Genomic DNA, 27342 nt, shown 5'->3' with positions numbered 1-27342 from the left:
GGTTGGAGCCACTCCGCTACACGGGACCCCCCGCCCCGCCGGGTAGGGGAGAATTTCGCCCTAGATGTTAGACAAGTATTTGACATTAGACAAGCATCTGCAAGACAGTGGTTACGTTGCTTGGATCCTGCTGGGTAAAGCCAAGTTCTCCTGTTTAGGTTATGTAGAGCTGGCTCTGAGCAGTAAAAAAAAATTAAATGTGCGAACAAGAGAATTTCTCCCTCATAAATCTCTTAGCAGAGGTGAGGTACTTTTAAAATGTATCCAGGAGGTCCAAACCACTTCCAACTATTTTTCAAATTAGTTTGGATATTGCATCAAATTTACAATCCATTCATAGTTAAATAGAAGTAGTTTGTGATGGCTATAAAAGCAGACCCACTCTAAGTTCTGTTAGGGCGAGTTTGAATCCCGATACCACATTTGCACTGCAAATTTATCAGTCTGCAGTAAAGTGCATTTTTTTTCTTTATTCGTTCACAGGATGTGGGTGTCACTGGCTGAGCCAACATTTATTGTCCATCCCCGAAGGCATTTAAAAGTCAACCACATTGCTGTGGCTCTGGGGTCACATGTGGCCAGACCAGGTAAGGATGACAGATTTCTTTCCCTAAAAGGACATGAGTGAACTATATCGGTTTTTACAACAATCAACAATGGTTTCATGGTCATCATTAGATTTTTAATTCTACATTTTTAAAAATTTAATTCAGATTTCACCATCTGGTCTAGTGGGATTCTAATCCAGGTCCCCAGCATCGCCCTGGGTCTCTGGATTATTAGTCCAGTGACAATACCACTACGCCACTGCCTCCCCATCACACCATTGCTAAACTTGCAATATAAATTCAGCCACAGAAAAAAAAGTAATATCTTGGAATTGGATGTTCTTGTACTTGATGCACATACCCGGATTACACTGGATGACAGAGCGTTGTGAACTGCATCCAGCTGAGCATTGCAGAGTAAAGCCTTCAGGTCAGCTCCAGTAAAGTATTCAGTCATGGTTGCTATTTGTTGGAAGTCAACATCATCTGCTAAGTGTAAAGATTGGCTCAAAGCTTTCAAAATCTCATAGCGCGCAACCTGAAGTGAGAGAGGAAGAATGTGACATTTATCTTGTTTTCAGTGTAAACAAAGTCAAAAATTCAGCTGTAATTGCACAATGCATTAGAATGCACAGATGAAACAGGAACTATGAGCATTAAGCTGATTACATGGCAAATTTGTCAAAACTTGGATTATGTACATTTTGCATTCGTATTTTGAATAGAAGTATTCTCCTTATGACAAGCCCAGGTCACAAATGGCAAAGCACTTTAGCAATATCCTGATGCTTTTGACACCATGTGCACTGCATAAATAAAATCTAGCTCAATCTTGGTTTGTTTTTAATATTTGGAATAATATGAATCAGCAAAGGTAGAATGGAAAATACATGTGAAGAATAATATGAAAGAAATGAACAGTTTTTTCTCCCATTATTTGTCACAACACACTGCTATATCCCTATGAGAGAAAGTTAATTATATTTATTAGATTTTTATCTGTGCCGTGTGCATCATACTCTGAGGGAAAGAAGGAGCAGAAACTCAGCAGAGTCTTTCTGGGCTGGGGATATCTCGAAAGTAACTGATCTGGCAATGATAGCTCAGATGAAGAAAATTTCTGTGGCAGTTTTGATGCACCAGAACATGCACCACGCAGGTCTGTACCCAAGGCACTGTTGATTGAAAGCCAGCTTAGTTTATTCATGGAACCTAGGAGATGTAAATTCGTCAATGAGGGACCAGAATTCTTCTCAAACAGCTCCAACTAAATCTACTAGTCAAGCAGCAGTTCCAGGATATTGCGCAGGATAATTTGGTTAAACAACTGGAGAACTCTTGTGCAAGGGCTCTAAGCCTTGGATCTGCTAAACTGTGCTTATTTCACTTGACTTATGCAAGCCAGTTCTATTTCTACATGAAGAAGTCTTAGAACACCAAGTTAAAGTCCAACAGGAAAGGACGTCCCAAGGTGTGGTACCTTGGCGAGACCATGCAGACGCTGCGACAACGGATGAACGGACATCGTGCGCGCCAATCGCCAGGCAGGAATGTTCCCTTCCGGTTGGTGAACACTTCAGCAGTCAAGGGCATTCAGCCTCTGATCTTCGGGACGCGTGACAATGCAGAATCGCTGAGCAGAAACTGATAGCCAAGTTCCACACACACTAGTATGGCCTCAACCGGGACCTTGGATTCATGTCTCATTACATTAACCCCCCCACCATTTTGCGAAATCCTACCAACTGTCCTGGCTTGAGACAATTCACACCTCTTTAACCTGTGATTATCCCTCGTTCCTGTTGCACCTTCTGGACCTGTAAAGGCACAATTACCTGCAAAGACTCACATTCAAAGTATCATCTTGCATCACTGAATTTGTCTATTTGTGTGTTTATGGAACCCACTTCTTCATTCACCTGATGAAGTAACAGCGCTCTGAAAGCTAGTGATTCGAAACAAACCTGATGGACTTTAACCTGGTGCTCTAAAACTTCTTACTGTGCCCACCCCGGTCCAACGCCGGCATCTCCACATCATCATCTCTACAGCGAGTGCACGCTTCATGTTAAAGAAACAGAACCGTGACAGATAGATGTACAGCTCTCAAGAACTTGACTTAACATGGTAAACTGAGCAAATATCTGAAATACTAGAAAGTTTTATTTTCTAAATAAGTTAATAAATACTTAAAGTCAAAATATCTCATGTATAACTATATTTTTTTCACTGACTACACTCTAAAAACTGTACAATTTCAATACCTGATCTGGAGGAGGGCAGTACACAGATTTATCTAGACGACCTGGCCTTAGTAGAGCAGGATCAATCAAATCGGGGCGACTTGTGGCAGCCAACACATAAACCCCTGTAGACAACATTTCTGGGTAATTATTAGATCATTTCTATTTGGCTTGATCATAGAAGAACACCCTTGGTCGTAAGCAATGTGAAATTGGACTTTTTTTTAAAAAAAATGCCTCTCTAATTCTCATTTTAAATAGTATCCCAATTTAACTAATTCTCATTTTAAATAGTATCCCAATTTAAGAGTTCATAATACAGTTCACCACCATTTGCTCAATAAAATAATGGAGAAGGTGTTCTTCAACAAGATCTATCACTGACAACTCACTGGAAAGAATACACTTTGTGACATTGGTTTTTGGGTTTGATTTCAATTCAAAATAAATCAGTGTGCTTTATTTTTAGACAAACAGCAAATCCACCGACCTATAAGGAGGAGCTCTCAAGATGCAAATAAAGTTAAAAATACTTGCAAGTATATAGTGTCTTTTGCAATCTCAGGGCTTCCCAAAACACTTTAAGGCTAATTAAGTGCTTCTGAAATAATGCAAGAAACATGGCAGCCAATTTGCACACACAATAAAGTCGCAGTGTGATAATAACCAGATAATCTGTTTTTCGTAATGTACTTTGGGGAATAAATATTGACCAGGACTCGTTCTTCTTCATACAGAGTTTCCAAAAGATACATCTCCATCACTGCAGTTTCAGTATTGCAAGAGAATGACAGCCTAGATTTCTTGTTCAAGTCGGTGCTGTGGGACTTGAACCCACAACCTGACTTTGAGACAGTGCAGTGGACTGGCGGCACAGTGGCGCAGTGGTTAGCCTGTTGCATCACGGTCCTGAGGTCTCAGATTCGATCCTGGCTGCGGGTCACTGTCCGTGTGGAGTTTGCACATTCTCCCTGTGTCTGTGTGGGTCTCGCCCTCACAACCCAAAGATGTGCAGGGTAGGTGGACTGGCCACACTAAATTGCTCTTTAATTGGGAAAAGAATAATTGGGTAGTCTAAATTTATTTTAAAAAAAGATGGGACCACAGTGGAACAATCTATTTCAATCACCTTTTCCAATATGCATTCCTCAGCCTCTGAGAAAGTACATCCTAAACCATATTATTAAGTCTCTTGCATCTAATCCTATCTATGCCCCTTATTGTATGGAGGTCTCTCAACCACTGGATACAGTCTGTTTCTATCTACTGAGTCCCAGCCCATCATAAGTTTGAACTTCTTTATTAAATCACCTCGTACCTTGTAAACCTTCTACTCCATCCAGTTGTGTGAGCAGTTGATTAACAACTCTATCAGTTACACCAGTGTTGTCATGACCACGGCGAGGTGCAATGGAATCAAACTCATCAAAGAAAAGAATGCAAGGTTTAGCTGCCTGTGCCCTGGAGATCAAAATTCATTATGCAGAAAGAATTGTGTTACTCTTTAGAATTCATATTTTCTAAAATCATCTTTTAAATAATTGACAAATTGAATCTATTTGTGACAATTTAGCATTTACAGAAGTGCGGTAAGTACAGTGTTGACACATGGGGTTTTCATCTAACACGATCAAGCACACCTGAAAAGTGACATGCTCGGTAAACTCCTTTGGGCACTACAGCAAAGATATGCCTATTTTTCCAGGAACATGGTATTTCTAAACATGGGGCGCGATCCAACAGCCATGCTGCGCCGGAAAAGCAGCTTGCCGCAGCGCAGTATGGTCGTCGAAAGCCGGGACACCCCGCTCTCGGGATCTATCTGGCTCACGTGTCTCGCAAGATTCAATGCAATTTTGCGTGACGTTGCGATGTGAATCCCGCCCACAATGGGCAGGATCACTTTTTAGCAAATCTGAATATTAGAACGAGACAGTAAGCTTCACTCTAATGTGCATATTCCCGAGGTACCCGAGGCTTTGGGATTCATCCCCTATGCTTCCGAGACCTCAGGCGAGTGCGATTCGGCACTGGTGCCTACAATCAGGATCAGACAAAACGGCATTCGTGGGGGTCTCCAAGGGGACTGGAGGCATCCAGCTGCATGCCCTTTGCGCACGGTGGTGCACAGGCACTGCTGGTGCCATCCTGGCAGCCAGTCTGGCACCCTGGCAGTGTCACCTGGATGCTAGCCTGGCACTGCAAAGCTGGCAATTTTTGTGCACATCCGATCGGGTTGCCCAGCGTGGGTGTTGGGGAGGTTGTAGGGGTGGGGGGACCCTCCCATTGTGCGCTTGGTGGGGGGTTGTAGATCGCTTCGGGGGGTCTCGGATATCCAGAGCCCATTTTCTCTTGCTACAATGGGGCGTTTCGGCACGAGTCGTGTTGAATAGCCATGTGTTTCCCAGCACTGGAAGTGTTGGGGAACACGTAGCTAAATGCACCCTTTTGGGAGAATGACACCCATGGTCACATGAAAGCCACCAAGCTGCTCAGATTAAAGAGTTTCTTCAGTTAAAGTGTAAGTCAGTTCACCACCACCATTTTCTCTCTGGACACAGAGAAGAATGGGTTACAAAGGATAGAGGCCTGGGCCCTTCAACTTCCTCTGGCCCCAGGCTATTCCTTCCCTTTCTCCTGGGTTCTCAGTGCCCTGCGCCCACTCCCTAGCCCTTTTGTACTTCAGGTTCCAGTTCTTAACACCATTGTTGAGTAGGTATGACAACAAAATCCACCTCTTGACTCTTTAGACAATTTTGTTCTCTGTTCAGATAGAGATTTCTCTGAATCACAAGAAACCACTAAGTCAAAAACTAACCTAGAGGCAGAGGTTAAAGGCAATTTCTGGAATCAAGGATTTTACAGAGGCAATTTTATCTCCCTCTCTCTGTTGATGTAGCCATGATACCAGAGAAATATGAAATGAAATCAAGGGTTATAATTAATGAAGGAATTTTTTTGGTCAATCCTCTGGAAATCACCTAATGACAATAATCAACATATACGGGCGCATATCACATACTTGCTGAAAACATCTCGAATTGCCTGTTCGCTTGCGCCAATATATTTGCTCAGCAGTTCTGGACCCTGTGAAAAAAAGGGTTGGAAATCAGTTCAATTATTTTAATTCAATTCATTATTTTATATTGTTTAGATCCCAATGTCACGCAATTCATCCACTAACAGCAGAGGATGGGAATTTTTACCCAATACCAATTCTGCTCAGAAGCTCATATTCAGAGTTTTAAGAGAGTGACCCTGTGTGGGGGAGCACTTAACCTCTATTTTGGCGTTTTAACTCAATATGCCAGAGAACAGAAATAAACAATATCAAAAAATTTTTAAAGCCTGAACACTAAAACTTATGGCAGCACTGCAGCAGAATGCTTGATGTATATATTATAGCATGATATGGCATTGTACATGCTAGGTTACTAAGGCAAGTATTTCACCTGAAAGGGGAAGCAAATCTCTAAATGTATAATGGGAACGACAGAAGAGGGGAAAATATTGTGTGTTGTTCTTCACACATCCTGTCAAATGCTTGTCTTGGCTCAATGGTGGCATGCTTGCCCTTTGAGTCAGAGTAGTATAGATCCAAGTCCAATTCCAAAGAATTGGGACACAATCTAGGCTGACACATCAGTGCAGCACTGAGGGAGTTCTGAAAAATTAGACATGCTATCCTTTGGATGAGACGTTGTGGTCCCATTTTTGCTCTCAGATGGCTGGAAAGATTTCACAACACTATTGGAGAAAACTGTAGCGTTTTCTTTGATGTCCGAACTAATATTTATCCCTCTAACAACACCACAAACACCATTTCATTGCTCTGTTTGGACTGTCCTGTGTGCAAATTAGTTTTTCTGTTCTCTACAACAGTTGACTACACTTCAAAAGTACTTAATTGGTTGTAAAGTGCTTTGGAATGTCCAGAGGTACAATGTAAGTTTTTATCTTGATGGTTAATTATGAAAGAAATAAAAGTCACCATAGTCTCGGAGGACCATTGGCTTCTCTCTCCTTTTGAGAGAGAGCTGACTGGTGGTGATTTAACCTGAGGATCACCACACCTCAGACGAGGGGCAAAGTTGAGACGACAGCTTCTTCATGGACAACCTCAGCTGGTACGGGAAGTGAACCTGCACTGCTGGCGATGCTCTGCATCATGAACCAGCCTTCCAGCTATCTGACCATGTCAGTGTCTATGCGAGGAACAGATCTTTCAATCCTCATACTGAAACTTGCATTTATATACTGGTTCAATACACATGGAAAAATATGGGTTGATTAGGAAGAGCCAGCATGAATTTCTTCAGGGAAAATCATGTTTAAACGACTTGCTGGAGTTTTTTGAAGAAGTGACAGAGAGTCGATGAGAGTCATGCTGACGTACATTGACCTTCAGAATTCAAATATGCTGCTGCATGACTTCCAGTGGTGGCATGTAGGTGAAGGTCGCACGTTAGGTGGCTCCTGATAGAGTATCTGGTTTTTGACTTTTATGCCCGGTTTCAGGGATAGTTTGTGAATGAGTTGGTGTGGGAAGTCATAAGGAAGATGTGAAATGCTGAAGACCCAGAAGAAGGGTGCTGGAAAGAAGAAGGCAAAGTCCGCCGTCAAGTGAGGCAGTAATTCCTGCAGGAAGAAAGATGGCAGGGGCTGGGTTGACGGATGGGGCCTCTCCCCTCACGGTGGAAACTCTGACCGAGGTGATGTCGCTGGAATTCAAGAGGCTGTTTACCAAGCATATGGAAGTGCTTCAGAGGGAGATGATGAAAGAATGGGCGGAGGAGGCGGTTGCCCGGTAAAGGTGGCAATGACGAAGATGTCGGTCGAGGTATGGGAGCAAGGAGAGAGGTTGAAGGGGGGGGGGGGGGGTGGAGGAGGCACTGTCGCAACATGGCGACCAGTTCATCTCGATGAATGAGAATTTGAGGGTGGCGGAGGCCAAGAAAGGCCTCAGTCAAGATGGAGATGAGGTTGAAGAAACAAAATCTGAGAATCGTGGGCCTGCCTGATGGGGTGGAGAGCCCAAGGCCGACTGAGTACTTTGCAAAAATGTTTGCGGAAAGGGAGGGGGAAGATTCTGTCCTCTACGAGTTGGAAAGGGCACGTCGGTTGCTCAGGTCAAGGCCTAAAGTGAATGAGCTACCAGGGGTGGTTATAGTTTGCTTTCACAGGGTCGATGTGAAGGAGTGCAATGCAGTGGTTAGCACTGCTACCTCACACCGGCGAGGACCCGGGTTCGATCCCAGTCCCAGGTCACTGTCTGAAGTTTGCACATTCTCCCCATGTTTGCGTGGGTCTCACCTCCACATCCCCAAAAGATGTGCAGGCTAGGTGGATTGGCCATGCTAAATTGCCCCTCAATTGGAAAATAAAAGAATTGCGTACTCTAAATTTATTTTAAAAAAAGGAAAAGGTCTTTCGCTGGGCGAAGCATCAAGTGGGAAGGTGTTGGTTTACGAATATACCAAGACCTGACAGCAGAGTTGGCGAGAAGGTAGACGGCCTTTGGATGGGTGAAGGCAGCATTGTATGTAAGCGGAGTGAGATTTGGAGTAGTATACCCTGCGAAGTTGAGAACGATTCACAATTCAAGGGATTTTTATTTCGAGGTGGTGGAGATGGGGGAGGCATTCGGTAAGGTTGAAGGACTGGCACTAAGGTGAAAGTTGGAATTTGCACTTGGTTGGTGGGGATGGGGATGGTGTTTTTCCTATGGTAGTTATTCGATGGGGGTTTTGTTTCTCTGTTTCTTGAATGGGGCGTTTTATTTACATGTGGTTTTTAGGGTTTTATTCCCTAATGGGTGCAGTTATGTATTGTTCCTTGGTATAAGGGAGATGGGCATATGGGGCTGGGTTCAGCATGGCCCTTCCACCTAACCTGCATATCTTTTTGGACTGTGTGGGTGAGGCTCACACAGACACAGGGAGAACGTGCAAACTCCACAGACAGTGACCCAGGGCCGAGATCGAGCCAGGGTCCTCGGCGCTGTGAGGCAGTAGTGCTAACCACTGCGCCACCTGCTGATGGTGGGGATGTTTGAGGACGCGATGGTCAGGGTTGTTTCCGCAAACAATGGGGCAGGCTTCCATTTCGCTGTTGCCAAAGAAGGATAAGGATCCAGTGGAGCGTGGATCGTTTGGCCCATACGTCTGCTGAATATGGATGCCAAGATACTGGTAAAGGTGTTGACGGTAAGGTTGGTAGGGTGCCTCCTGATTATAATTGGGAAGGGCCAGACGGGGTTCGCAAAGGGAAGACAGTTGACCTTGAATGTGAGGAGGTTGTTGAACGTGGTGCTTTCTCCATCACAGGGGAGGGAGACAGAGGTGGTGGTGGCACTGGACATGGAGAAGGAGTTTAATCAGTTGGAGTGGAGTCATTTGATAACTATATTGGAGAAATTTGGGATTGGGCTGAAGTTTGTGGAGTGCGTGCAGCTGCTATACGAGGGGCCGATGCGAGCGTGTGCACAAATAGTATTTTGCATTCTACCGGGGTACGAGGCAGGGATGCCCTATGGCCCCCCTTCTGCTCGCATTGGCAACAGGGCCCTTAGCTATTGCATTAAGGAGCTCCATAAATTTGGGACGTTTTCAGGATACAAATTGAATTTAGGGAAAAGTAAGTATTTTGTGGTCTCCCCTCCATGAGTGGGAGCAGGGGTGGGGGGCTGCCATTTCACCTGGCGGCGTCTCATTTTAGGTATTTGGGGATGCAGATGGCCCAGGATTGGGCACGGCCTCGGAAGCTTAACTTCACTAGCTTGGTGGGGAGCGTGAAGGCTGATTTGCAGACGTGGGACAATCTCCCTCTGTTGTTGGCGGGCCGGGTGCAGTCAAGATGTTTTGCCACAATTCCTGTTCTTGTTTCAATGCCTGCCTCTTTTTGCCCAAGGCATTTTTTAGGGGGTGCATAGGCTGGTCTCATCATTTGTTTGGGCAGGAAAGCTGGCTAGGATTAGGACGGTGATACTGTAGAGGGGACGGCACACTGTGGGTGGGGGGGTTAGGCCTCCCAAATTTGTTGTATTATTATTGGGGAGGGGGGGGTAAATGCAAAAAAGGTTCAGAGTTGGAGCAGGGAGGGTGGGGATATGTGGGTGAAGGTGGAGGCGAGGTCTTGCAAGGGGTCGGGTAGTGGGTGCTGGCAGCTGCGCCACTTCCGATGGCCCCAGGGAAGTATACGGTGAGTCCAATGGTGGGGGCCACGTTGATTTGGAGGCAGTTTAGACAGCAGCTTAGTTTGGGAGCTGGGTCGGGGGGGTTGCCGATCAATGGGAATCATGGCTTTGAGCAGGGAGGATGGATGCAAGATTTTGGGGATGAGAAGAGAGGGGGAATTGAGGATTTGTTTCCAGGAGCGTGATTTGAAAATGTGGAGGAGTTGGCCGAGAAGTTTCGGCTGGCGTGGGGCGAAAGCTTTAGGTCTATGCAAGTGCGGGATTTTGCGAGGAGGTCTTTCCGAGCTTTCCCGATAGCGCCTGCTTCCTCATTGCTGGAGGCGGTGCTGTCAGCTGGGGATTTGGAGAGTGGGGTTGTCTCGGAAATTTACAGGAGGATCTTGAAGGAGGATGGTGTATCGATGGAGGGGGTTAAGGCGAAGTGGGAGAAAGTGTTGGGGGCGATGCTGGAGGAGGGTGTGTGGTGTGAGTTGCTGCGGAGGGTATATACCTCGATTTTGTGCATGAGGCTGGGGTTGATACAGCTGAAGGTAGTGCACAGCACCTTACAAAATCTAGGGTGACCGGCTATTCGAAGGGAGAGTATGTCTGTGAACGATGTGGGAAAGGCCCTTCACATCATGTGCATATGTTTTGGTCCTGCTCGAAGCTGGAAAGGTTTTGGAGGTCGGTGTTCAAGCCTACGCCTGGTAAGCGGGCCTTGTTAGGGTGGAGGTCAACTTCTCCACCCTGTGCCTTGGCGTGGCGGGGGTACCTGTTGGATGTTTGCTCCAAGAGGGGCGAGTAATAGGTTCTACAATTGGGGTATGTTCATCATTCATTTTTGGGAGTTGGTTACCATTGACTGTTGAGGGAGTGGTGGGAGTGTGGGGGGCAGTTTGGGTGGGCTGGGGTTATGTTTTGTCGGGTTGTTTTGTATCGTAAAATTGTTGAAAATTTGTTGAATAAAACCACTTTCAACAAAAAAAAAATATGGTGCTGCACAACAGACTTGTGAGAAAAGTTACAGCTTGTGGAACAAAAGCAACACGAATACAAACTTGGCTGTGTAATAGGAGACAGTGAGTAATGGTTAAGATATATTTTTGTGCTGGAATAGAAGGTTTTTTTTGTGTGCTCCCCGGCATTCAAGAGGAGAATGCCTCTTAGCTATAATGCTCATTTAAAGAGATGGTGCAGACACAATGGGCCAAATGGCCTTCTTCTACACTGCAACAATTCTGTGATTCTGTGACTGGTAATCCAAAAGCCTGGAATAATGCTCTGGAGGCGCAAATTCAAATCACACCACGGCCACTGGGGAAAATTAAATTAAATTAATAAATCTAGAATAATAAACGCTTTTCGGGTACAGTGACCACAAAGTTACCAGATTGCTGTCAAAAATCGATCTGGTTCATCATTGTCCTTTCAGGAAGGGTATCTGCCATCCTTACCCAATCTGTCCTATGCGTGACTCCAAACCCCAGAAGCATGGTGGACTCTTAACTGCCCTCTGAATTGACTGAGCAAATTACTCAATTATAGAAAAGTCAAAGAAGATTAGAACAGGACAGGCCACTCAATAGCAACTTAGTTATTGGATATGGAAAAGGCATGCCCATCGTCAGTTGACCCTGCAAAGTCCTCCTCACTAACCTCTGGGGCTTTTGGCAGAATTGGAGGAACTGTCCTAAAGACTAGTCAAGATACCTTACAGCCAATGTCCAAGACTCTTTCATTGTCATCCCTGGGTATGCCCCTTCAGAGGTACAGTGGTATATGTGGGAGGAAATGGGCCAAGGAGTCTTCATTATTGACTCTGGATTCCATAAAGTCTCATAGATTCAGTTCAAAGGTGAGCAAGGAAACCTCCCTCTTATTAGCATCTACAGCATTCCCGAAACTGATGGATCAATACTCCTCCATATTAAACACCATTTGGAAGAAGCAGGGAGGGCAGCAAGGGCACTGAATGTACCCTGGGTAGGAGGCTTGAATGTCTACCACCAAAGTGACTCGGCCGCATCACTACTACCTGAGCTTTGAAGGACATAGCTGGCAGAAAGAAGCTGCTACAGGTGGTGAGAGACTAACAAGGAGATAGTATGGGGAAACCCACTCGACCTTGTCCTCACCAATCTATCTGCTGTAGTTACACCTGGCCATGACTCTGTTGATGGGTGTGACCACCACACTGTCCTTGTCTTGTCTTCACACTGGGGACACCTTCTATTGTGTTACGTAGCATTAGCACTATGATAAAAGGGATAAATTCAGATCAGATTCAGCAGCTCAAAACTGGGAATCCATAAAGTGTGTGGGCCGTCAACCTATAATCTCATGGATCAGTACATCCCTCACTCTACTTTTACCATTGAGCCAAAAGATCAACTCGGGTTCAATTACAGTAGAACAGCGTGCCAGGAGCAGGAACAAGCACACCTAAAAATGAGGTGCAACGCAAAACTGCAAACAATAGAAGTAGCATGCAATAGACAGAGCTTTGAAAGCCCACAACGACAGATGACATAAAAATTCAAAGTGCAGCCACATCAATGTATGAGCAGCGATGGTCAACGTGAAGAGGCAGTTCCATAAAACAAACCCATCCTGAATGATGCAGCTCCCAGCGTGATTGCAAAAGGTAAGGCTGAAGTTTCTGCAAGTATCTTCAGTCAGAAGTGTCGAGTGACTGATCCATCTTGGTCACCTACAAGGGTCCCCAACATCACAGATACCAGACAATTTGATTCATTCATGTGATGTTAAGAACAGGGTTCAGCGAAGCCTATAGGCACTGATAACATCTCCACCCACATGCTTTAATGTAGAATATTGCCCACTCGTCCTGACCACAAAATAGGACAAATCAAGTGCAGCAAATTACTGTCCCGTCAGTCTACTCTCTCAATCATCAGTAATGTGATTGAAGATGTCGTTGTCAGTACTCCAAGCAGCAATGATTCAGCAATAACCAGCTCACTGTCGCTCAGTTTGAGTTCTGGCACAGCCACTAGGCTCCAGACCTCTTTACAGTCTTGGTCCAAACATCGGCAAGGAATTGAATTCCAGGTGGGCGTGACTACCCTTGGCATCAAGGCAGCAATTTGACCAATTGTAAAATCAGGGAAATCCGTCCACTGGCTGGAGTCATATCTAGCACAAAGGAAAATGACCCATTGCTCAGGACAGTGGTCCACGGCCAAAACATCTTCAGTTGCTTCATTGGCATTCCCTCAATGAAGTGGTCAGTAGTGGTGATGTTTGCTGATGATCACACAGCATACAATTCTATTTGTAGCTCCATGGATGATAAATGAGCCCATGCCCTATTGGAGCAAGACCTGGACAACATTTAGATTTGGGCTGATAAGTGGCAATTAATATTCACGCCAGGCAAGAGTTAGCAATGACCACCTTCAACGAGAGGGAATCTAACCATCCCCTCTTGACATTCAATAGCATTTCCATCGCCTAACCCCATGAGGGTTAACATCCTGAGGGTTAACATCCTGAGGGTTAACATCCTGAGGGTTAACATCGACCAGAAACTTAACTGGGCCAGCCACATAAATACTGTGGCTACAAGAGGAGGTCAGAGACATTGAATTCTGTGGCAAGGAGCTCACCTGCTGACTCTCCAAAGCCTGCCTATCAGGCACTAGTCAGAAGTTTAATGGAATATTCTCTACTTGCCTGTATGAGTGGAGCACCAAAACCACTCAAGAAGTTCAACACCATCCAGAAAGCAGCCAGCTTGATTGGCATCCTAATCAGTACTGGCACTTAATGGCAGCTGTGTGTACCATCGATAAGATGCACTGCAGCAACTCACCAAGACATCTTCAAAAGCAGCTCATAAACCCGCAAACTAAACCACTTAAAAGAACAAGGACAACAGATGCACGGGAGTACAATCACCTTCATGTTCCCCTCCAAGTCACACAGTATCCAGGTCTCGAACTATATTGCCACTCCTTCAACGCCAAATGGGTGAAAATCTCAGAACTCCCTCTCTAACCGCATTGTGGCTGTACTTACACCTCAGGAATGGCAGTTCTTCATCATCACCTCCTCAAAAGCAATCAGAGATGGCAATAAATGCTGGCCTATCTAGTGATGCCCAGGTCGGATGAGCAAATAAACAATAGGAATCTGTCCCAAGAACTTTACAGTAGCTTAAAGAAACAGGAAGAGACCAGGGGCGCGGTTTTCTGCTCCCCACGCCGGGTGGGAGAATCGCGGGAGGGCCGGGCGAATCACGACACGCCGCCCTGGCACCCCCCGCGATTCTCCCACACCCCCCAAAATGACATGTCGCGTTTTGCGACACGCCGCTCGGAGAATCGCCGCTTGCCGTTTCTCACGGCAACCGGCGATTCTCCGGCCCGGATGGAGAGAGAGAGAATAGGGGGCGAGGGGTGGCCTCTGACGCCGGAGTGAAACACTCCGGGTTTCACTCCGGCGTCGGCTGTTTCACTCCATTTCGGAGAATCGCGCCCCAGGGGCGGGATTCTCCCAATGGGTGGCTAAGTGCATTGTGTTTTACTCCGGCGCTCCAGGTGCCGATCCCGGCCTGAACCCGGTGCCGAGGGGTCCGCGCATGCGCAGTTGGGCCGGCGCCAACTAGCGCATGCGCAGTTGCCTTATTCCCCGCGGCAGCCCCGATGCCAAATGACACAGGGCTACAGGAGCCGGCGCGGAGGAAAGGAGGCCGGGGGCAGAGAGGCCGGCCTGCAGATCGGTGGGCCCAGATCGCGGGACAGGCCACTACGGAGGCTCCGCTGCTGGTTCAGACCCCCCCTCCCCCCGCCACAGGCCGCCCCAGATCCTTCAACGCCAAGGTCCCACCGGCTCAAAGGATGTTAGAACGGCGCCGGTAGGACTCGGCTTTTTGTTGACAGCCGCTCGGCCCATCCGGGCCACAGAATCGGTGCGCCGGCCCATGCTGGAGAATCGGCGCATACCCCGGCCGGCGCCGCGCCGATTCTCCGCGGGGGGGTCGGAGAATTCCGACCCAGGTGTGTGGACCAAACGTTTTCACTAAGAGGTGAGTTTTAAAGACAGTTTTAAAGGATGAGAGAGAGAATTCTCGAGTCTGCACCCATGGTAGCTGAAAACATGGTGGGGCAAATGAAGGAAGAATCCATAAAAAGTTGAAATTAATATGAAGATTGTTCAAGGATGGAAGAAATGTATCACTGGAGATTATAAAGATGGGAAGGACAAGCCATCACAGGATCTAAACACAAATAAGTATAATCAATTTAAGGTCTTTACAGACTTGGAATTCCTAATTGACACTTTGGATGGCATAGTCAATAATTTAGTTCTTCAACTTCAGGTAGTCTCATTCCTTGATTATTTTTGGTTATTTGTCATTCTATTTGGAAATTAAGTAAACAAAGAAATATAAAATTCACTAAGCAAGCCAGAAAAGCAAAAATATCACCGGTCTTTAGAAATTCTTTCAAAATATATTAGTGGCATTAAGAATCAGAAATGTTATGCACATAGACACAATAATTCGACGTCCTTGTTTTAAAGGCACAAGAGAGGATGTTCAACTGCACCACGTTAACAATTATCATACCTTAATACTAATAAAGTTCAATCCACTTTCTCTGGTGACGACACCTGCTAATAATGTCTTTCCAGTTCCTGGTGCCCCATACAACAGGATTCCAGATCGCTGTCGTATAGGCAATTTTACAAACAGCTGTGGGTACTGAAAGGATAAAATGAATCAAAACATTCCACATGACTCCATGAGCTTCAAAAATACATAACATATTTGCTTTGTATATTTTAATTTATTCATCGCTCTAGTGAAAAAATAACTGCACTCTTTGCTAAATTATCTTTTCATGCTTGACTGCAAGATTCTATAATGGCTTGTGAAGCCAGATACCTAATTCACACTGCACAAACCATAATCTCGAGCTATGTTTTCATGAATGGTTTAATGTTCAGCTTGTGCTCTGCTAATCTTTCACTGAATTTTCCCTCAGCCTTCAGCAATCACCCTTCAGTTCCTGACCTTCAATGGCTCATGATTCAGCAATGCCTCAAATTTAACATTCTCATCCTTGTGCTTGTGTTCAAATCTTTCCATGGCATCGGCCATCCCTATTCTGTAAACTCCTCCAGCTCTACAAACCTCTTGAGAACTCTGTGTTCCTCCAGTTCTGGCCTCTTGGGCATCCCTGGCAGTTTCTCTCCCCTCCCCCCCCCCCCCCCCCCCCCAGTTTCAGCAGCTTTTAGCGACCTGGTTCTAAGCAGTGGATTCCCTCCCGAATCTTCTCTTTCTTATAGGTGAACCTTAAACTTACCCCTTTGATCACTTATCATGTCTTACTTTCTTGGATTGGTGTCAATTTATTTTGTCTGATTCTATAGTGTCTTGGGATGTTTCACTACCTTAAAAATGCTACATAAATGCAAGTCATTGTTGCCATTACCTGAATCTGTTTAAATTAGTTAGTCCTATATTATCCAATTCATTTAAGACTACCTAATTTCCAATGTGCTATGAAGTAGAAATGTGGTTATGAAGTTAACAGAACGATTTAATCTTCGATTTTTGAAGCGCAACAAATTTTTCCTGTCTACACAATTTTATTTTAAATTCCCAATTTATTCACAATTAACTGAAAGCATTCAAAGCAAAACATACAGAGATAATAGAGGGACAAAGTATACTGATACAAGCATCTTTCAAATTTTACATCTCTAGGGTTGTACTGTCATAACTCATTGTTGCTCCCTGCCAAAACCCTCATTCATGCCTTTGTCATCTCCGGACTAATCGGATGATATCCAGGCCAGCCTTCCATCCTTCATGAACTTCGGCTCAACCATCGCTACTGTGTTCACTAAACTGCATTGGTGCCTGGTTTCACAACACCTCAAAATAAAATTTAATCCTCTTATTCAAATTCCTTCATAACTTAGCCCTTCCCTATCAACTCTACTACCCTTTGGGAGTTGCGAGTTCCTTGATTCTGTTCTCTTGCATATCCAAAATCTCTCTGCTCCGCCATTAACGATCATGCCATCAGCCATCTAGGGCTTAAGTTCTAGAATTCCTTCCTTACATCTCCACCCATCTTCCCCCTCTTGCTTGGAGACCCAATTTAAAATCCTGACAACATTTTGCTTACTCTCTTAATAATTCCACCTTTGGATTTGTGTTTGTGTCTTATTATGCCCTTGAGGCACCTCATAACACCTCCAATATGCAAGTCATACCAATGAAAGCTATTTTCTTGAGGAGCAACATCACAGATCTTGCATTCTCAGTGCTCAGTTGAGGGATGTATGATGAGCTTTTGATAGAAGATCCAATAAATATTGGTCATTGCAGGAAGGATGTGAATGTGTTTCTTGTATTCTTCAGTGTGCAGGGCAGGCGTTGTAGGGGAATGTGTTTTGAGCATGAGAGCCAGGAAACATTTCTAACTGAAGGGCGAATTTTTCAAACTGTTCACAATAAATATTGTCCCATTATTTTCAATTAATTTAACTGCGACAGTATCTTCACAATGGAACTAGGCACAGAGCATTTCAAAATTTTGAGCCCACTCATCATTTCAGATATCCCCAGATTTATCAATAAGTGAATATCTAAAGCATGATTCACAGAAAAATGACTAAATGTCATTTTGGGCGAGTTTACAAGGTGTTTCCTGCCGGATTTCTAGGTGAGATCCAGACCTGGATTTGCCCACACCGAGGGCACGATTCTCCGGCCTTGTTGCGCTCCCGCTTGAGTGAAACAAAGCCGATGAATAGCGGGAGAAGCCAGAATCGAGAAACGCGGCAGGTGCCAAACAGTTTCCATTGCAACCGATCCACTCGCGTAGGAGAAATCAGGATCCCGTCGCAGCATGGCGAGAAACCAATTATCAACACTTATGCCTTATATCCATACAATTAACGGGAGCTGACCCATATCCAACGGCTTCCCGTCATTCAGCGGCCTCCTCAGCAAGTGATCATGAACCTGGCGGAAGGGTTTCTGCGGGGAGCTGAGTAGCCATCTTTGCTCACAGGCAAAGAACCTGGTGGCGCTGGGCTTGCTGTCCGAGTGCTCAGTGGGGGGTGGGGGACCCTCAGCTTGGGGGGGGGGGGGGGGGGGGGGGGGGGGGGGGTGGCATCCTCTGCAGTGGTGAGCCGCCTTGGGAAGATGGGGAAGGGGGCGGGGGGGGGGGGGCAACCGCATGCGGCACCGTCGTGCCAACTCCTGGATCACGTATACCCATTACAGGGGCAACCCTTGTCCCTACCCTTCTGCCCCACCGACTGCTGAGGCTTCTAGCCATGTGCCTGAAGGCGATCACTAATATTGAATTGGCAGTCATGGTTAAGTGAGCACCACACAACACAAGGGGATTCCCGTGGTTAGGCAGGCCATGTAGCATGTGGGAATCATTACCTAGCATCCCAATCATTCCCTGATATTTGGACATCGTGCCTGAATACTACGGGAGGCAACACCACACATGCAGCAGCCAACAACCGAACACCCAGGGGATGGGACACAGCTCCGGGGACATCTCCACAGTCAGAGGCCTACTGGTGGCTGGGTGTGTGTGCACAGGAAGTTCTGGATTTGAGGGAGGGGGTGTTGGGGAGGATGAATGAGGCAATGGAGGATCCCAAGTTGGGAGCCACCGTTGTTTGTCAGTCTAACACCCTCTCTCAATGCCTTACAAATATTGACCGATTTGAAAACGGTATGGATGGCATTTTGGACCGTGCAGAACAGACCCTAATCTGTGGCAGCAGTTGCACATGGAGGAAGACACCCACTCCCGGTGGCCGTCAAGATCACCGCAGCCCTGATCTTTTACGTGTCATCATTCCAGGGCTTGAGCGGGGACCTGTGTGACATCTCGCAGGCCACAGCCCACAGGTGCATCCGACCCAGGCAGAAAACTATCTCAACTTTGACATGCACCAAGCCCAACAAGATGCCCCATCTCCGCCATCGCTGGGATGCCCCAGGTCAAGGGCTGATTGAGACTGCACGCATGTCGCATTGCGCTCATCGTGCCATCTGGAAGTGCTCTACATTAACAGGAAGGGGCTCCACTCCCTCAACATACAGATGTGTGTGACCATGGCATGGAGATCATGCAGGTGTGTGCAGGCTTCCCAGGGAGTGTGCACGCTTCTCAGGGAGTGTGCACGACAGCTACATCCTGGGGCAGTCAGACATTCCCAGCATCTTCGAGGACCACTCCAGGATAGACGGCTGGCTCTTGGGGGATAAGGGACACCTGCTGAGGATCTGGTTAATGACTCCAGTACAGAGACTGGAGACCGAAGCGGAGATCCGATACAACGAGGCCCATGTGACCACTCGGGCTGTCTTTGAGTGGTGCATCGTACTGCTCAAATTGCGGTTCCGATGCATTGACCGCTCTGGTGGTGTCCTGCAGTACACAGCCCAGAGGGTAGCCCTTTGTGGTGGCCTGCTATGTTCTCTACAACCTGGCACAGCAGCAGGGCGACTTGTTGGAGGCTGGGGATGAGGAACATGTGCCGACCTCCGAGGAGGAGGATGAGGAGGACAAGGATGACAAGGGTAGCACGGTAGCCTTGTGGATAGCACAATCGCTTCACAGCTCCAGGGTCCCAGGTTAGATTCCGGCTTGGGTCACTGTCTGTGTGGAGTCTGCACATCCTCCCCGTGTGTGCGTGGGTTTCCTCCGGGTGCTCCGGTTTCCTCCCACAGTCCAAAGATGTGCGGGTTAGGTGGATTGGCCATGATAAATTGCCCTTAGTGTCCAAAATTGCCCTTAGTGTTGGGTGGGGTTACTGGGTAATGGGGATAGGGTGGAGGTGTTGACCTTGGATAGGGGGTAGGGTGCTCTTTCCAAGAGCCGGTGCAGACTCGATGGGCTGAATGGCCTCCTTCTGCACTGTAAATTCTATGAGGAGGCGTTGGACCAGCAGGGGCTTGAGGATGATCCCAGGGAGGAAACAGAGGACCAACTGGAGGCTGCAGGACTGGCGGCAGCGGCGAGGGTCCATCAAGCTCACCCGTTTCATATAGGATGTGGCTTGGTCCATCAGCGTTCGTAATCAATACCTTGCCCAACCCCTACCCCCATCTACCGCCCTCCCAGGGTCTGGTCACATCACTCCAGAGTGCTGGGACTCTGTATGAGAGTGTATCGGCACCATCAGTGGGTCATTGTCGAGGGCAGGGGGGGTGATGATAACTCAGAGAGCTCAATGCCGGTGCTCCTAAATCGATGCGAGTCTGATCCCTGCCTGGCTGCTGATTGCTCGCTCACACTCATCGCCTGCACATGGTGTGCCAGGGGTGGGGAGAGTGATCATACTTGGAAGATGGGCCAAGAGTTCGGAGGTCAGCCCGCATTGCGGGTGAAAGTGACAGAGGCGCCATGCTGCTTGTGGTCAAGGGTTTTTAATGTGTCACAGGTGTCCAACAATTCCCGCTTTCCCAATGGTGCCCTCTCACTCGCCCCACCATCCACTCACTCCCCCACCCTCTACCTATATCTGACTTACCCAACCCTCCCCCAGTGATCCTCAATGAGTTTAACCTTCCTAGTTCTTCTGCTACATCTAGGTGTGTCCCCAGGATGCACATGTGAGGTGGAGGCAGCCAGTTGCTTACCTCGTTGCATGGCCTTCGATGACCCTGGCAGGCTCTGGTGCCAGAGGGCCCCGGCGTACTTGTCGGCAACACATGCACAGCCGTAGGTACTGACTTTGAAATGCAGCTTGATCAGAGGGATGGAACTCGGGGGAGCAGATGGCCACCATCTCCACTTCACGGGACGGGTCCGGGTTACTCCCCAGCACCCATTCCTCCCGCTTGGTGCCCATAGGGACACCTGGTTCACCTCGGGACGGAGGGGCAGCTTGTTCGAGCCCCGGCTGCCACTGTAGCTGCCATCTGGTTCTGCCAGTCTTGGCAGCACCCCAATGTCTGCACCATTGTGTCGACGCCCTCGACGATGCTCCTTAGTGATTGGGCCATGCTATGCAAACCTCGGCAATGTTCACCTGTGTACACCGCAGCGCCGCGGCCATTTCCATCTGAGAGTGGAACATGTCCCACATCACTTCATCATAGTCAGCTAGGTACTGGATCACATCCCCAGCGAGTCAAGACATTCTGCCGAGCCCCTCAGCCATGGGTGTCTATGACGGTGCCACGCCTTGGGACACCTGCACTAATGATGCCGACAGTCTCGTGCACCAGGCTCTCCACTGCAGTCGTCACCATAACAGTCTTGGCCTCGGGTGGATCCTCACCAGTATAGACCCCCCAGAGTGGCCATCACACCTGATTTCTGCTTGTGGAGACCAGGACTAATCAGCACCCGGCTGAAGCCTTGTCAGTGCACTGGATAACTCCCAGGAACTGTGGGAATGCGACCTCAACCTGACCATTTAAATGTCATTACCAGGATCACACCAAGCGAGGGTCTGATCCAGATCACGCTGGGTGCTGTGGGTTGGGTAACTCACGCGTGGTTTTGCTCTTGGCCCAAAGCCTGATTTGAGCTTCTCCCATGATGCTCCCTGCCCACGATCAGCGCCAGGCTCAACACGATGGGAAAATCACGCTCCTGTTGTTGATTTCTCGCTCTTAATTTTTGAAGTTTAGAAACCAATATTAATGGGTAATTGATGGGTAAGGGCAGCACGGTGGGACTGTGGTTAGCACTGATACCTTACAGTGCCTTGGACCTGGGTTCGATTCCGACCTCAGGTGACTGTTTGGAGTTTGTACATTCTCCCCATGTCTGCTTGGGTTTCCTCTGGGTACTCCGGTTTCCTCCCATAGTCCAAAGATGGGTAGGCTAGGTGGATTGACCATACTAAATTGCTCCTTAGTGTCCAACGGTCAGGTCAGACTACGTGGATGTGGCATTGGAGTGGGCCTAGGTTGGGTGCTCTTTCAGAAGATCGGTGCAGACCCGATGGGCTGAATGGCCTCCAACTGCACTATAGGGATTCTGTGATTCAAATGAATTAAGGTCAGGGTTCTTGGCTTTTGAATTTATTGTGAAATTTAACAAAAACAAAACTTGACAATCCACTACCAACCTCCAACTGCACAGGAAACAATGGCAGCATTTTTACATTTGAATAACATACATCAAATATATTCCCCATGCAATATCCTTAGTCATCTAACCTTAAATAAAAATATTTCACTGCACAACAGTTTTATCTCATACCTTGACAGATAATTGTATAGTATCCATGAGAATTTGTTTTACTTCATGCAGTCCTCCCACTTTGTCCCAACCCAAATCTCTTGGTTTGTGTAACTTGGCATTTCTTAGCGAAGTAGGTGTAAATCCGACAAGCGCCCGCTGGAAGTCCAATGTTGTCAAATGTAGTTCTGCAAATAGAAAAATGTAAAAAATGCTTGTTTATGGATTTCAGAAGTTTGGCGTGTTATAGTTTGCCATCAATTTGACAAAGCGGATTTGAATTTGCAAATCAATTACTGAGATTTTTCTCTACTGGATTCAAACCGTTTACTACTAACTACCTTTACATAGGTACTGGAGATGAATTAACTTTTGTCGTGCAGTTAATTTCTTAGAATATACAGAGTACAATAGTACTCCAGAGCTAGACATTATTTCTTACTTACTGAAACTAAATTATAATCCTTTGCATTTCCATGATAAATTTAACTCTTGCTCAGCTAAAATATTTCTGTGACATATGCATATGCCATGTTTTATGCTTCCGAATGTCAGTCCAAAACATCTTACTGGCTAGGTTTTAAAAAGCTTAGAATGCTAGAATGGCATCACAGGAGACAATACAGTCCCCTGAGTCCATGCCAGTTCTTTCAAAAAGCTGCCATTTGGCATCACTTCACTGCTCTTTCCCATAGACCTGCAAATCTCCCCTTCAAGTATTTACCTAATATCCTTTTGCAAGTTATTAATGAATCTGTTTCCACCACCCTCTCAGGCAGTATATTACAGATCATAATTTACTGTGTTAAAAACATTTTTCATCTTGCCTCTGGTTTTTTTGCCATTTCCGCTAGTCACCGACTTTTCTGCACGAGAAAGAATTTCTGTTGGTTTACTCTATTAAAATCATTCAGAATTCTGAATAGCTCAATCAAATCGCCCTTTAACCTTTGCTGCTCTAACCCCAGCTTTTCTAATCTCACCACAAAACTGCAGTCCTCCATCTGTGGTATCATTTTAGTACATCTCATCTGCACCCTCTCCATGACTTTAATTTCCTTCCTAAAATGTAGTGACCAGAACTGGACACAGTACTCCAGTTAACTCAGCACGGGCTGAAAATCAAACCTTCCTGGTCTGTAAGGGTCAGCTGGTCAATGCCATAAGGCTAAGTCAGGAACAGTTTAACATAGTCGCAAATGATCACTTAGGGAGTGTAACACATAGGTATGTGTGCACAGATTTAGGTCCAAGTGCTTTTGAAAGCCTCTGATGAAACAGTGATGGATGGACAAGGATTCTATTGTTTATGGAGTTCTAAAAATAAATAAAATGGGGAGAGAGGAGGGGAGACTAAAAAGAGAAACAGGATACAAGACTGAGAAAAAGAGGACACAAAGATTCCAGAGCAAAACGTTTACAGGGACAATTTTCAATCAAATAGGAACATGGTAATTGATATCTTCCAAACAATGAGTAAAGTTTTGAAACAGGAAGCGTAGGCAGCTATGATTTTTGTATAAATATTCAATGTTTTAAATACATTGGCTTATGGCTAGAATTACTGGTTGACAAACAAAATGTGACAAAAGAGGGCAAGACCAGAACATATTGTAATACCTGTACCAGAATTATACAGAATAAAGGTTCTCTATAATGACAGCTAGAAATGTTTTCAGTTAACTTCATATGTTATTACAGCAATATACAGCCAGGTAACTGTATTCTAATTTATGATATTGCCATTTAAGTCTCTATTTGTAGCCATACCTTGTTCTTTGTTGTTTTTACTAGTCAATACGCGAGAGTGCAAAGCCCGTTCCATCAGCATGACAAAATCTCTTGCTACAAAGCCTTCAGTTGCTTTAGCCAATCCTTGAAGGTCAATGTTTTGCAATGTCTCCAATGGTACAATGGTTTTATTTTGTATTACAGAGGTTAAGAGTTGCACTCGCTGATCCTAGTAACCAAAGAGAAATATTAACTAATTTCAAACATGACCTTGGTAAATTATACTTCCATGGAATCCAGTATTTCTTAGCTCAAAGCACAAATGCCCAAGAGCACAATGATAAAGTCACAAACAGTATAGGTTATAATTTATGGTTCTACATAAACGGTACCTGCTTCAAGAAGAAACAAAAATAACTTAAATATTATTGGGAGACAAAATTGGTTAGAGTACCGATATATAAAAACAATTAGATTCCATCTCTTTAAAAAGATAAAACTGAAGATAATTAATGAGCAATATTTTTGGTCTCAGTTTCCGTCCAAGTTACTCCAGTACTAGTTTACGAGACAATTTTAGTTAATCTGAGCATAGTACCATTGATTTTAACAAATTCATTGTTTATGCAAAAATGGATGGTTTCTCTTTTCTCAAAGGCTGAAAATAAACCAGTATTTAGCAGCATGGAAAAGGAATGGAGACAACAAATATCCCCTCATGTTCGCCTCTCTTCCAAGTTTCTATTGGCTTTAAAACAGACTAGTGCGGTCTAAGTGGACATATTAAATAGCTCCTTTCTATTAGACACACAGTTGATGCACTATTTGAGACATCACATAGCTCATCTTCAAATCTTGAAATAGGAACCTGCAATACTAAACATTCAAAACATTAGAATTGTTTTTTCTTCCATTTATATTTTTAAAAACGTTAATTTAACTCTGTAATGAATGATACACTACATGCATCTAAAGATACAGAACATTTACAAAGAAAAAAATGACTATGATTCAAATAATGATGTAGTGTGAATTAGTTTGAAGTACTTAGGAAGTTGATTTACCTGGTTTGGAAGTGAAATACCCTGGATACACTGAAATATGTGAGATCCTTCAGCGCAAACAAGAGAGGGATGCAAAGTATTCTCAGAAATGCTGGTGGCTATCAATGCAATAAGAGTCCCTTGTGAAACTGCCACAGCGATCAAATGCTTCAAAACTGAAAAAGAGATTGCACAGATTAGTTAAAGCATTCAAAATCATCCAGTGTATTGCATATTTTATACCACGACCAAAGAATGCATTTCCCATTCCGCAGTTAAAATATTTATTAAATTCCTACCACTCACGAATTTTTTATGTTTATATAGAGGTAGTTCAAATACATTTTCATATGTTGCCCAATTTGTTTTTCTCATTATGGTTTCTAACACTGCCCAATTTCGGAAAATTCCACAATGGTCAAAAACTTATGCAAGTTCTGGGGAGTTAAATAAATATTCAATTTGCTTGGTCATCTTAGCCCAGTAAAGAGGAGTCAATTTACAATATTTGTATTTCATCAATGATAGCTCCTTCAAATTTACCAACAAATGGAAAGGAAACAGCAATTGTCCTTCTATTTCCAAGCTCAGATCTCAGTTGAAAAAGGGCGAAGTATAGAGCAAGTCAGCTTGCACAGATCTTTAATACTTCCTCATGACTGGCATAATGATGGCATTTGTTAACCTACCAAATACTTACACAATAAAAGGAAGGAACTTAAAAAAAACAATTTCCAAAAAGCCATAAAGTGCTAATTTCCCAAGAAATGCTAGCAGTTGGTATGCAATAACACGTATTTACATAATTACATTCTTGACATTCTCCAGAAACTAACCTGCCCATATCAGAGGGACTTTTCAAGAGTTTTCTAATTATCATAATGGTAAATTTAAAAAAATCTTTTAAAATAAGAAAACATGTAAAACCACGGTGCTCATGTGATACTGTCCTGTTGTCAACAGTGTATAAAAATCCATTTATCTCTCCAACACAGAATATCCAAACTTAAACCCCTGTTGTTGGGTTTCCATATTCATTCCAACCTGCTGTGAGATAGAAGTATTTTGCCAACTTTTCTACGATCAAATTAATCAGATAGAATTTGTCCAACAATTAATCAGCCTATATTATGGTTCGCCCGTTTTGGAGTAATATAGTTCCATTTAATGTTATTGGCCTGTTACCTGAAAAGCAATAAAAAATGTTAAATGAAAGCAATTACTTTGAGAAAGCTGCTTGCTAAGAATAGCCTGGGCACTGTGTTCATGTTCTGGAGTAGAGGTAGCCCCAGCAATATGATCTAAGTCATCCAACAGAATAATAGAAGGCTGCCTCCACGCTGCCTCTGTGAAAGTATCTTCCCATTTCTTACGGATATTTTCAGCTCTTTTACCTAGATTTAAAAACAAATTAATACAATTTACAATCACAATTACACACAAACTCTATTTCTTCAACATATATGTCCAAAACATAATATTTAATTCAATTTCTTTAAACACATAAAATTTAACTTCATATTGAAGATTTAAAAAAACATTTGACAGTTTTCCATACATTCTCACTACTTGAGTCCATCCAAATGAAAAGACTCAGGCAAAAGAACAGAAGCCACTGTTCCAGATGATTCATGAGAAAGAGAACTAATCAATTGAGTTACTCATGCAACACTAACAAAATATTCCTGCTCTACTGAACAAACAATAAAATAGTTAATTAGCTCCTTTAACATAGAATTAAATTCGATGGTGTTTGAGTTATAGTGGGCTTTAAGGAAGGTCTTCAAAGTAGGAGAAAGGAAGTAGAGAGGCAGAGTATTTTAAGAAGCATATGCCAGACTTAGGCCATTGATGGCTGAAGGTATAGCCACCAATGGCAGGGGAAAGGGAAGGGGGTCAGAGTCAGAAGAACATGGTTCTGAAAGGTGGGGTGGGGGTAGGCAAGACTTCAGAAAGTTGCACGTTATAGTGAGGCCCATGGTTATGAAAGGATTAAACCACATGGATGATTGGAAATCTTGAGTGACAATAGTCAGCAAGTATAGGTGTAATGATTGATCGGGACTTGGTGTGGGATAGTAGTCAGAAATTTAACAATGAGCTGGAGTTTATAAAGGCTGAAAGGCTGGTGAGAAAGCATTGGAATAGTTAAACCTGGAGGTTTAAAAGGCATGGATAAAAATCTCAACAGCAGGTGCTCCGAGTTGGAGGTCGAGGCAGGCAATGTTAGAGGGTGTTTTTTTGTCGTAGAATATGTATTACTCAGATGTTCAGGCTTGAATAGTAAGTATGGAGTGAGTAACAAGGGAATGAAGTTTGTGGCAGAAGCCGAAGACAATGGATTCGACTTAACAGAAAAGTTTTTAAGTGTCATTTTGGGCGCGATTGGAC

The 27342-nt window shown here is 44.9% G+C and overlaps 1 protein-coding gene across 3 annotated transcripts in view; it reads right to left on the bottom strand.

The window, feature by feature from the left end:
- pex1 (peroxisomal biogenesis factor 1) overlaps window positions 1–27342 on the bottom strand; it is a 98134-nt gene that overhangs the window by 21283 nt on the left and 49509 nt on the right. For all 3 annotated transcript variants that reach the window (XM_038797374.1, XM_038797375.1, XM_038797376.1), the window contains 9 exons: window positions 26175–26345; window positions 24973–25127; window positions 23948–24137; window positions 22199–22365; window positions 15562–15696; window positions 5814–5878; window positions 4110–4252; window positions 2813–2916; window positions 910–1086 (listed from right to left, as the gene is read on the bottom strand). In XM_038797374.1, coding sequence (XP_038653302.1) covers window positions 910–1086; window positions 2813–2916; window positions 4110–4252; window positions 5814–5878; window positions 15562–15696; window positions 22199–22365; window positions 23948–24137; window positions 24973–25127; window positions 26175–26345 — 1307 coding nt within the window. The remainder of the gene's footprint in view (window positions 1–909; window positions 1087–2812; window positions 2917–4109; window positions 4253–5813; window positions 5879–15561; window positions 15697–22198; window positions 22366–23947; window positions 24138–24972; window positions 25128–26174; window positions 26346–27342) is intronic.

The sequence above is a fragment of the Scyliorhinus canicula genome, chromosome 5 (genome assembly GCF_902713615.1).
Source record: "Scyliorhinus canicula chromosome 5, sScyCan1.1, whole genome shotgun sequence".
Taxonomy (NCBI): domain Eukaryota; kingdom Metazoa; phylum Chordata; class Chondrichthyes; order Carcharhiniformes; family Scyliorhinidae; genus Scyliorhinus; species Scyliorhinus canicula.
The sequence above is the reverse complement of the archived record's forward strand: the minus strand, read 5'-3'. Positions and strand labels throughout refer to the sequence as shown.